The sequence below is a fragment of the Protopterus annectens genome, chromosome 2.part1 (genome assembly GCF_019279795.1).
Source record: "Protopterus annectens isolate FY-2018-M chromosome 2.part1, PAN1.0, whole genome shotgun sequence".
Taxonomy (NCBI): domain Eukaryota; kingdom Metazoa; phylum Chordata; order Ceratodontiformes; family Protopteridae; genus Protopterus; species Protopterus annectens.
The window spans coordinates 1,351,200,231-1,351,213,355 of NC_056729.1; the positions used below are offsets into that span (position 1 = coordinate 1,351,200,231).

Below are 13,125 nucleotides of genomic sequence, written 5' to 3' on the forward strand. Positions count from 1 at the left end.
TATTCAATGAATTTAGGAACATTTTGTTTAACTGTTGTTTGCATTTGTTCAGTTTTATTTATAAGATATTATCTTAGATTTTGCAGGAGTAGCCATGAATCATTATTTATATTTTACTTGTTAATTATTTGATCATTAGTTAATAGTTTCTCTTGTTCTACTAGTTGATGCCAATAGTTTATTGAACTTTTCTTTAATGTATTTTTTTTGTGTTTGGAATGTATCAAGGATAGTGGGTGTAAAGGCTATTGGCAGAGTCCGAAAAAACAAGAATTAACATTTGGGACTTTGTCTATCTTCTTCTTCTTTCAACTTTTTCCCGGTTAGGGGTTGCCACAGCGGATTACCTTGTCCACTCATAATTGGCAGTGGAGTTTTACGGTGTCGAGTTGCCAGCCCGGCACCCAACCTTCCACAGAAGGCACACACACCCACTCACCTAGGGCCAATTTAGAGTGTCCAATCAACCTACAGCATGTCTTTAGGATGTGGGAGGAAACCAGAGCACCCGGAGGAAACCCACACGACCACAGGGAGGACATGCAGACTCCGCACAGAAGGCTCCCCAGCCGAGGATTGAACCAGAGAACCTCTTGCTGTGAGGCAGCAACGCTAACCACTGCACCACTGTGGCCGCCCATTTGTGACTTTGTCTATATATGTTTTAAATGTTTTTAGGGTAGTATTTACATATTTTATGGCAATTTATTGTTTTTATTTTTTCCTACTAGGTGATCTTTTAACAACCATATTTCTTAGCATTTTTGTTGATAGATTCTCCCTTCTATATTCTTCTAAAAGTGACACTTTTGTCTTAATTGCTTTATAGATTTCTCTGTTAGATACTTCCATGATTGTATTTGATTTCTCCCCTTTCTTTCTCTCACTACCCTGTGTTCTTGTGGTAGAATGTTATCAGTTATTAATTTAGCTGCACAGTAACATATCCTGTTTACTTCTGTTATATCACATGGATCTCTATGGACAGTCCTAATTACTGTGCTCATTTGTTTTATCAGACTTCTGACTTTTTGGGTTTTATTGACCTTTTGCAGTCTATTTATTTCATTAATCTTAATATATCTCTCTATGTCTATTAAATCAAGCAACTCTTCTCTTAACTCATTTTCTTCCAAATTGAAGGCACATCCCTTGTTTTCCATTTTCTGTGGGCATTCTATAGAAAGTTCTATAGCATCTTCCTGTGGCACATTTTCTTCAATTTCATTCTGTGCCATCCATTGCTCTGCCATTGGGAACTCACGGGGCTATCACTCCTCAACATTGACTGCATCAGAGTTTCCACAGTTTCCTGTTCCTTTCTTTGCTGTTTAGCTTCAAGTGAACAATATTATTGTTCTCCTGTGGAAGGCTCTAAAATATCTTTGATATGGCACCTGACCAGTTGCTTCCTGTTCCACTGGTTTCCCTTACTTTGGATATCCATAGCTCCATCCTGTTGTGGTACTTTCTGAATTAGATTTTCTACACTGAATCCTTCACTTTGCAAGTACTCCATAACCTCAATTTCTGTTTCTTTAACTTTTCCTCTGTCTCCTTATTTTTTGTATTGTAAAGTTTTCCATGTCTGGATTCCTTTGCTTGTATTTCTATTCAAATATCTTTGGTGCTGCTCTTTTTGTATTATTTAGTTTTGCTTTCTCCTTTGTATAAATATTACACCATATTAAATCTCTTTTTCTTTCATATGTCCATATTTCTTCTTCAGATGTCGCCTGATCTTCCTGCTTCTGCTACATTTGTGTATGTGTGAGTATCTTGATGTAGGTGTAGGGTGCATGATTGTATGCTTGTGTGAAGTGAAGATTTATAGTGGGTCTGCTGTAATTGCTTTCCCTGTCCAATAACAGTTGGGACAGTTACAGTGTGCAAGTTTTGTTTATGTGCTAAAAACTATTTAACGTTGTTTTTAACACATGCTGAAATTTGATAGAAATGTATCCAAATAAGAAATACAAAAGCTGTGTTTTCACAGAGGGCTGCAAGTCCCCTGCAATGCCCATATTCCATGGTCTAAATAAGATAAGTCTGAGATGACACAACACTGGAGATAAGAAGAAACTTCATTCTTCTTCTTTTGGCTTTTCCCAGTTAGGGGTTGCCATAGTGGATCAACTCTCTGCTCATGATTGGCAGTGGAGTTTTATAGTGTCGAGTTGCCAGCTCGGCGCCCAACCTTCCACAGAAGACACACACATGCACTCATGCCTAGGGCCAATTTAGAGTGTCCAATCCAGGTACAGCATGTCTTTGGGATGTGGGAGGAAAACAGAGCACCCGGTGGAAACCCACACGACCACAGGGAGGACATGCAGACTCCACACAGAAGGCAGCCCAGCCGAGGATTGAACCGGAGAACCTCTTGCTGTGAGGCGGCAATGCTAACTGCTGCACCACCATGGCTGCCCAAGAAGAAACTTCATTAACCCTACTAATTGCTGATCTCACTGTAACACACACACACACACACACACACACACACACACACACACACACACACACACACACACACACACACACACACACACACACACACACACACACACACAATCAGTGAAACATACAGCCAATGCCTATTTCAATGAAAGCAAAAATTTGACAGAATGCTTGACACCCTTTAAACTATTTAATGCATACACCTATCTACTAAAGAGCAGCTCAGTATACAATGGTTTACATAATCAAAATAGAAACTGATGGATAAGAAAAGTTCATACATTATGCTTTTGTGAATAATGGATACACCTTCATTTTGACCATGTTTACCTGTTCCTGCTTCACAATAAAGGTTATATCTTCCCCAGGGTCAACAGCCAGTGTGTTTCCTTTAATGCTGATCTGCAGTCCTTTGGGTGCCATCAGAGGACACTGATGTTGGATTATGTTTTGTTGTCTATCCACTCCTCCTTCACACATGTTCAGCACCACCTTCCTGTACCTACATAGATAAGGAAGCAAACAGAGCACTCTCATCAGATGTTGAGCAGAAGAGGAGTACATACACATGGAAATCAAGATGCAAAGAACTCAAATTATTTTTATACATTCATTTAATGATTATACTTTGACATATTTTTTTTTGCAGTTGGTTTACAGGTTTGCTCAGTGATGGTGCTGCTTCTTTTATAATGTTAGTTTCCAAAGGTACAGTGTCTGAATTCTCTTAACTAACCTTGTAACATAGCAGGTAAGATGTCTGATATGGTACAGGACACTTTTTCCTGAATCAAAGAAAAATACAAAAATTTTCAGATAGCTGCAAATGACCACCTGCCTTACGTAAAGTGCCAGTTTGACTCCATGTTGGATAAGCTGCAGGTTTTACCTAACCATAAACGTATTTCTCCCACATTTCCTTAGGACTTCCTTTGCACTGCACATTCCTGAACTCCTTTACTGTTTTTGGTCTCATTATTTCTATACATTATTTCTACAGAAGGGCTAAGCCGATCACCACTGCTCTTTCCTTGAAATACCACTGCGTTTTTCCCAACTTCTCACATAACACACCTTGCAATTTCCAATTGCATCCCCTTGTTTTCACCTGACTTTTTTCTTCAGTACTATAAATGTTAAGTGTTAAGCTGCTATTATCTGTAGCTTCTGTGGAAAAACACATGATTTTGTTGCTGTCCTTTGTGATTACCCTCTGCTGTCTACGTCATTATAAAGATGAAGCACTGAGAGGTGTATACACTACTCTTGATGACGTCTTACTAAATGTGTTCCATACAGTTTGTCATCTCCTCATCTGACACTTTCATGTCTGCATCTGCAATCACTGCTTTGTTGATCATCTACAGCATTTATTTACCTTGGTACCAAGCTCAGCTGTCCTTACTTCTGCTTTCTATACAACTTGCAGACTCCTTCCTGGACTTTTGCTCGATAGATTCATAGGTTCATAGGACGATACTAGGCTATTGGCCCCAAGGCCCTTATAAGCCTAGCCAAAAATTTCACCCATGTTCCCACAAAATGAAACAATTATTTTTGCAATGAACATAAGCAGCTGTACTTCACAGCATATGGCCTTTTCTAGTTTATTCTTATCACTTTTACAGTGTATTGTTTGTCACATTGTTTGCATAATTCATTCTTATTAGTAAAAGGCCAACCTTATTCCTTTAAGGCACGGATAATGACTACCTCCAGTAATAGCTTGTTTGGTACCTCACCCAAAGCTACCACAAAAGGATTTCTTTAACACTTTCCAGTTTCTTCTTTAAACCAATTGTGCAGTGTTATTCTGCAGGTTCTTTATTGGATATTTCAGGGTGTTATAAGATGTGGATTTTGTTTACAGGCCCAAAACATCACATTTTGTTTTCTCGTTTTAAACACCCCCACACACACACACACACATATATATATATATATATATATATATATATATATATATATATATACACATACATATATACACAAGCATATATATATATATATATATATATATATATATATATATATATATATATATATATATATATATATATATATATATATATCCCACCCTAACCCCAAGCTACACACTACACCTCTCTCTCCCTACCCCTAACCCTACCCCTACTCACTACACCCCTCCCCCCCCCCTCCCCACACTACCCTACACACTCTCCCTACCTACCCTACTCACCCCTCACCTACCCTCCCCCTAATCCCTACCCTACACTAACTCACCTACTCACCCTACCTACCTCCACTTCACCCCCTCCACCCTAACTCACTTCCACCTACACTAACGACACTCACCATAACACACTCCTCACTTTACACCCCCTCCCCTACATCCACTCCCCTACTGCCCTCACCGTCCGCCTCCTACTCCTAAATCCCCCTACCATCGCCTACTTAGATATTATATATATATATATATATATATATATATATATATACATACATACACACACACACACACACCTACAATCATCAGTTGCGGAAGATAAATGTACGGGTGTTTGTTTAATATTGGTCATTCGTCAGTACATGTGTGTATGTCTATGTGCATGTATGTTTGTGTCTGTGTGCATGTGACTACATTGGTGTTTGCAGGTCTAAAGGCAGGTGATAGCTTGTGTGATGTAAGTGTGTGTGGGAGGTGAACATTAGTGTCATTTGATATAATGGATAGATCAAGAATAGTACATGTGTGTATGCTTGTGGTGTGTGTCCAAGGCTTTCTTTTGTAGTGGCAGTGTTATGCAAAATGTTTTTGTAATGTAAGATGTCGTGTTAAGGATGGGTGTCAGGGTTAGGGTCAGCTTGCACTAGTATGGTGTGCATGGAAAGAATGTAAAAGAGTCGCAGATAATTTGGGCAAACACCAATCCTATAAAGAGCTAAAATGAAACACAATAATTCTGACTAGCAAGACTAAAGACAACTTACATAGAAATCTTCAAACAACACAACTCAACAATGGGAAAAAAGCTAGTGTTCTAAAAAACAATTTCTTCTGTCAAAATTTCCTAAATCTCAGCTCAACATCTTTCTTCTACTTGAACTGCTTAAAGAAAGTGTGTTGACCATTTCCCCTTAGGCCCCAGCCAACTTCTACTTCCATAATCACAATTCAGCAATCCTCTCCACTCTATTCATCAAATTCTTGATCAAGCCCCATTTTATTTCAATACTCTCCACCACAAAGTAAATGAAACATTTGTCTTGACAAGCAACAATAAGTTCAATCCATGTTTTCACTACATACATCCAAACATTCTACAAAAAGGAGACCCACTTCTTAGTAAACCTTTGGTCCATAATTTTAGTCTAACACTGATCACAGGACAAACACCACCTAGATTTAAACCCACTCTAAAAATCCCACTTTATAAAATTCAAAATGTTAAGTCTTCCTCAGATGACAGACTCATTGTCAACCTTTGCCCTCCAGGTAAAATATTACAATAAAAATACTTTACAAAAAGTTGATTGACTACATGCATAAATACGATCTCCTCAAAGATAGACAACATGGCTTCCATTTTAAGTTTAGTACGTAGTGCCATCTTTTCTCTCACTTCAAAAATTTTCTCTAATATAAAACTAATCTACCCAAACCATAACGTCAAAGGCCGCTCAGGTGCTGTAATTACAATAAGTACTCTCAGCAACCCCAAAAACCCAATAACAAAGTAACATGCACATCAGCTCACAGTGTCTTTTCGGTTAAGCCCATAATGCAGACCACACAAAGCAACATTTTGGTTACAGGAGACTACACTGTGATTCACAAAGATGCCTTGCTAGCCTAGCTGAAACAATCAAATGACTATCATCAGGGACCAAGAGCCCCCAGATTACGCACAGACATGAACTATTAAACTACAAGTACCAGTATGACTCAGTCATATTCCAATTGGAAGTAAATTATCTGAGATATACCTACATGGACTATATAAAGAGAGAAAGGATGAAGCTTTTAGGCTATGTGTCCCAGGCCAGTATGAGCACAACACTGAGTAACATTCTACCTTCTCCAAGGATGGTGCCACAATACAAACAAAAATAGCTGATTTTCATAACTGGCTTACATTTGGTGTCATTTAAAGAGGGTACAATATCTGTTGGCCTGAATGGATATGGTTGACAGGTCGCAATGCTTTGCCAGGAATAGTCTGCACCTGTCTCTCTAAGCTTTTGAATACTGGTTAAAACCTTGCCACCCTTGTAGTGTCTTTTGTAGGGATTGCCAACCTGACGTACCATCTGACAAAGCTAAACCAATCCAGAATATTCTAAAGGTTATACTGCTCAGTGCCAGGAGTCTAAACAAAAAAAATTCACTGTTAGAAAGCTCTCCTCATCCTGGACAATGCAGACATCTGTGTTCAGATGAGATTAAAGCTGCAGGTAGCACCCAAGCAGTGCAGTCCTGGACAATGCAAACATCTGTGTTCAGACAGAGATTAAAGTTGCAGGGCAGGTAGCATCCAAGCAGTGTATAGCTAGAATGCCTTCCACAGATTTAGACCGGCTAAAGCACAGAAAGGGACAGAAGGTGAAAAGGGCATCTCAATTTACATCAATAATAAAAACACCTCAGGTCTGGTAACGCAGTATGACACACTTGGACTCTACTAGGTATAGTTCACCATAAGGAAAGTCACATACTACATCTTTGTGAGCTGTAGATCCCCCTCTATGGCTCAGGAAACCCATGCCACTTACTTTAACTTTTGTCACTGTCCATTCAACCCAACACCATATGCATGGGTGACTTCAGCTACCCCATCATAAACTGGGAATCATATATGACATCAAACTTGCAGGCACAGAGATTCCTGGACATGGTCAACAGGAACGCCCTGGATTAGATAGTCAATATTTCCACTAGAGCCACCAACAACATTGACCTAGTCCACACTAAGATGGGAAATGTTGTACTCCCCCAAGTGTCAAATCTTCACTGGTCAGGCTGGGCCATACAGCTGTCTATTTTGAAATAAAAATAGAACCCAGGAGACCAGGTAGTCCTGGAAACTTTAGACATTATTCCAGTGCAAACTCCCTACTTTTAAGTGGCATCCTGTCAGAATATAAATTGCAGCTGCTGCCTCTGTGGAATAACTTACCCTTTACAATTATGTTTACAGCTGCTTAAAGGCAGCAGTACCTAGCCAACATACACACACAATAAAGTGAAAAAACAAGCTAGTCTAGTGGAATCTCTATATCAAATGGTTATTTAACAAAATGAAGGAAATCATGAGCAAAATTTGGAAGTGCAATGCATAGCAAAGGTAAGTGCTCCCTCATCAAGCAAAACAAAATTTGGAAGTGCAATGCATAGCAAAGGTAAGTGCTCCCTCATCAAGCAAAACAAAATTTGGAAGTGCAATGCGCTCCCTCATCAAGCAAAACAAAATTTGGAAGTGCAATGCATAGCAAAGGTAAGTGCTCCCTCATCAAGCAAAACAAAATTTGGAAGTGCAATGCATAGCAAAGGTAAGTGCTCCCTCATCAAGCAAAACAAAAGTCTTAAGGGACTATATGTCTTAACACTGCCAAATTCACAGTAAAAAAAACCTCTCAGGCTAAAGATAACCACTCCAGCTATGTCTGATACCTCAAAGGCAATACACAACAATGTGCCAAGCTAATTGTAAATGGAACCATCTATACAGAGCCAGGGGATGTAGCAAATATATTAGCCAATAAATTTAACACCAGTTTTATCCCACTTTCTCTTCCCAGCCACCTCTCAAGAAATACTGCCAACTATCTTGAGGGAACAGGTCTTCAATGCACTCTACAGGTAAATAACACAACATCAATGAGACCTGATAATACCCCAGGATGCATGCTTATAGCGTGAAACATGACCTATCAGATCCACTAGAAGCACTGTTAACTCAAGGCCTCTAAACAATTTTCTGCTAAGTGAATGAAAGACTGCAATTGTTAACCCTCTGTACAAGGGCAGGCCATCTACAGAACAAGGAGATTACTGACCCATAAGCATGGTTAGTCTCATATGTAAGGGCAATGAAAGAATAATCATGGGTATAATAAATAATAATATAGAAAACATTGAATCTAACCCAGTTTGATCAAAGGCAGCTTATGCCTGCTCAACCTTGAGGACTTCTTTGAGAAGGTCATCAAAGCAATAGACAAGGGTAAAGCAGCACATAGTGTCTACCATGACCTGGCCAAATGATTGTTGCTGAAGTAATGTTGTAGTGGTAATGTGCCTAGTAAAAGACTGAACTGTACCACAGACCTGGGAACAAAATCCACCTTGGGATATTTGACATATCCTATGCTGTAGACTAGTGTATGTGTGTGTGTGTGTGTGTGTGTGTGTGTGTGTGTGTGTGTGTGTGTGTGTGTGTGTGTGTGTGTGTGTGTGTGCGCGTGTGTGTGCGCGTGTGTGTGCGTGTATGTGTGTGCATGTATGTGTGTGCGTGTGCGTGTATGTGTTCCACATTTATGATGGGGTGGGTTTGGCATAATGTTTAAAGTCTTTATCTCACAGATACAAAGTACATGGTTTGCTTCTGACCACTGGTTATTGGCTAGGTTTGCAATAATCTGTAGAGTGATAGCACTGTGTTTACTTATGACCCTATGACAAAATACCCCACTCAGGCAATGTAGACAAGATCAGGAAATTAAGTATAAATCTCTACATTGCCTATTGGATATTCAGCTGGCTCATAGATAAAACACAAGAAGTCAGGATAGGTGAATCTACTTCTATAAAGAGGCCAGCCACTAGCAGAACATTAAGGGTGCTGTGTTGAGGCCTCTCTTTTATGGCATCTACTTCTCTGAAGTCAAGCCCAGCATCAACAGCCTCTGACTGACCAGGCTGCAAATGATTGCAAACTAGGTGCAGATGTAGAATCCCCCAAGGACACAAATATTATCCAAGAAGGCCTAATACAGTCTAATAACTGATGCCAGAGTTACAGTCTAAAATTCAGTACCAAAATATGCATAACTGTTTCTTTCAGAAAGTCAAATACCACTGGAAATTATTGCATTGATAATATTTTTTTAGGTTATATATTTTTTTAGGTTTTGTAATTGCTATATATATATATACATATATTTTTTCATTGTATATGAACAAATCCGTTGGTATATTTTAGTTTACATTTTTTATATATTAACATCATTTTAATAGAACAACAATTTTAATTTTTGTTTTGTTTTAATCGGACAACGCTGAACAGACATCGAGTGAAACTGCGGTGTACAGGGAATCTAGATGCTAGTGACTTGTTGGACGATAGACTGTTCAATTCAGTATAGTTTTATTAGTTGTAACAATCTAATTAAATTATGTATGTGCCTAAAAGATCTTGCAATATGCACTTTGTAAAGCGGCCAAGCCAATGCAGGATGGAATTACCAATGCCGGATGTGTACGGCATAGAATTTGTATACATATGGTTCATGAAATTGCTGTTCATTATTCATTTACGTTTTTATAGTGATGGACACACAGATATTATGGAAAGTGTTATGTTGCACGATATTCTCCTATATTCATCACAAGAGCGACATTATTCATGAATATTGTAAAAAGATTCAATTTTCACTTGTTATGGATATTAACTGCCAACAAATAGAACGGGATTTTCCTGAGAATGGCTACAATGCCGGCTGATGCTCATTATTAATTTGAAGCTTCAATTAGATTGTTTTACTTTTAATCTAGGGGTTATGAATATTGTTTTTTAGAGTGAATTATTAGGAATATGAAGTGGTAACCTGATGAGAGATATAATGATAGCAAGTTGATTCGGAAAGAACTAAATGCATTTTAGTATTTTTGTAAAAAGTAAATACATGTTCTGAAAGTGATGCACTGTGTAACTACTAGCCATCTCTTCACTAATCAATTAGACTTTGGGTGTGAGTCATTAAATTGATTAATTGAGGTAATGATGTGAAGTTTGTTTGATATAAAAAGAACCAGGATGAACAGTTAATTTATATCTGAAGAAGCGTGCCAGAAGCACGCGAAAGCGCTCATTTATCTGTGTACTTTTCGTTTTGGAATAAAAGGATTTGCTGAACTAGAAGTGCTCTCGTGGTGTATCCTACTGGTTACTTCTTGACAATTGATAATGCACTCCTAAGACAGGGCCCCTGTGGTCAGGGATTTGGGAACACATGTAGACGGTGTTTTTCCATTGATATGGCATCTAGCTCCAAAGATGCTGTTGTTCCATTGTACTACGCTCTCATTAGTCCAATCATTGAGTACAACGCCCCCTTCAGTATGGACCTGACTAGGCATAGCAACAATTGGAACATCCACAAAAGTTCCTCACAAAAAGAATACATGGTGTAGACTACATGTCCTATACAGAGCACTCAAAGCCTTATCCTTGTATGCAGTCTCTTACAGACTGCTGCAAGGCGATCTATGCCTGGCATTCAAAGCATCCTCTCATCAAGCCTTTATGCAACTGTTGCACATCTGGAAAACAAATAGCATCAGAAATATCCAATCTATGGGCCTAAACCTCATTTGCAGCATAAATAATACATGTTGGAGGGACAGGTATGTGTCTCTGAGACTACTCCTTTTCTAGCAGAACTTAAATCAGTGGATAGGGAATTGTAAATTTGCCTCTGGTCTTCCATTTATGTCCCATTAGAAAGAAGAAGCTTGTAAATGCTTCACCACATACACCCAAGCTAAACCCCATATTAAATTAGTGGTATCAAAACCTGTCAGATACTTTTGGGATGCATGGCTAGGTTTACAAAGGCCCTTTAGGGTTTTTAGCCTAGTAATCACTAATGAGCCTGTTGACAAAGTATTTCTAATCAAAGCAATTTTAATCAACATAAAAAGAGCTTTGGAGTTGATTGAACGCAACCTTCTATTTCACAAATTATTTGACCATGGCTTCTCCCTTGAGGTTTCACAATAATTTAAGAGTTAGCTCTGTATCTCTTCACCAACTTTCCAGACACACTATATCTGGAGTTTCCCCAAGGTTTGTCTTAGCCCCCAGTATATTCCTTATTTTTAAATAATATACCATGAGACCTTCCTCACCTAAATATCACCATGTACACAAATGATTTTGTTTTCACCTCCACTCACAAACATATTTATTTATTTTATCGAATTTTGTTACTGGGAAAGGTCAAATGGGTAGGAGCCCATTCCATAGCTTTCAACTGTACAAATTTCACAGAATGTCCAGATTATTACCTCATTTTTTGTCCGTTTTTCATATAATTGTAGTTTTGTGGGAAATTAGTGGCAAATCATTAAAGACTGAAGTTAGAAAATAATAGCAGACATATAGGTTTCAGACTTCATATTTTTCAGAAAATTCATGCTAATGCAAAACCTGTTATTCTATCAACTTTCTAAGTTTGTAAGAGCAATATGTAAAAAATGTCCCTATGTTTGGACCTTTGTCTCCCTTTTATTTATGGCTTTGTCCAGATTTCTTGCTCTAAGAGGTTGAGATGTATGGTGGAGGCCCAGGGAGAAAAGCTCCATAGTAATACAAAATATTTTAAGAATATAATTTTGCAGTCTTTAAAAATAATACAAAAAACCTACAGTTTAAATAATTCTATCACATTAGATATATGAAAACATTGATTCAGAATAGACACAAATTATATAACAATGATTTCATAGTTAGAAATATTTTAGCCACTTTATAAAAACATTAATGATAAGCTAGTATAATGCAATCAGAAACTGCAATATGAAGTGAGAGAATGGCCAGCTTATGGTGTATTTATACAGACAGCCTGGAGAGAAAAAATGATAGAAGTAAGGAAGTGAATAAAGATGGGAGAGTAAGGACATATAAGGTATAAATAGGTATTTGTTCACATTTAAGGATATAGTTTATTCTGATGTTGAACAAGAACAAATCTAGCTTTTGGCTAGGAAGTCTTGGTTTTGAAGGATGGCAGGGAGGGTATTGACCTGATGGATACAGATAAGGATTTCCAGGCTTTAGCAATATGGTACGAGTACAGACAATGGCCAGAAGATTTAAAATGTTTGTGGACAGATAGGAGTTTTTGGTCATTGGATCATAATGACGAACCAGGAACATGGTTTTGTAGAATGTTATTTAGTGTTGGACAAGCCAATGGATTCTCAATAATTGTACAGGTGGTAAGAAGCTGTGTATATGATAACTGATGAGGTACAAAATACAACCAAACAACTAGGAAATAAAGGTCACAAAGCTGATTGTGAAACCACTGAACTTTGTTTTATTAAGATTTAGCTCTTTCATCTGGTATTCGCCACAAGACTTCCTCAGAATCAATTAAAAACCGGTAAACCAGCTCATTAAATATGCAACTGCTCCTGCACCTGTTTAAATTATATTACATCATTGGTTAAAAACCCATCACTCAAATTTAAAAATCTATTTACTAATAAATATATACAATACTCTTTAAAGCATGCATAATAAAATCAAAAAATGTTTTTATATATGTAATACATATGTATTTCCAAAATGTGCTGCAGACATTGTTTGCATCTTCCAAGCCCCTAAATCACTTCCCTAAAACATATAATAACAATAACAATTACATTTGTTTAAGGTGTCATTTATGAGATCTAATAAACTTAACAATGATATAACAATA

At 37.8% G+C, this 13,125-nt stretch overlaps 1 protein-coding gene across 1 annotated transcript in view; it reads right to left on the bottom strand.

Annotated features, from left to right (window-relative positions):
* The window catches only part of SORCS2 (sortilin related VPS10 domain containing receptor 2), a 2,271,537-nt gene that overhangs the window by 216,973 nt on the left and 2,041,439 nt on the right, over positions 1–13,125 (bottom strand). The window contains exon 17 of the mRNA XM_044063564.1: positions 2,788–2,959. Within this exon, the coding sequence (XP_043919499.1) occupies positions 2,788–2,959 (172 nt within the window). The remainder of the gene's footprint in view (positions 1–2,787; positions 2,960–13,125) is intronic.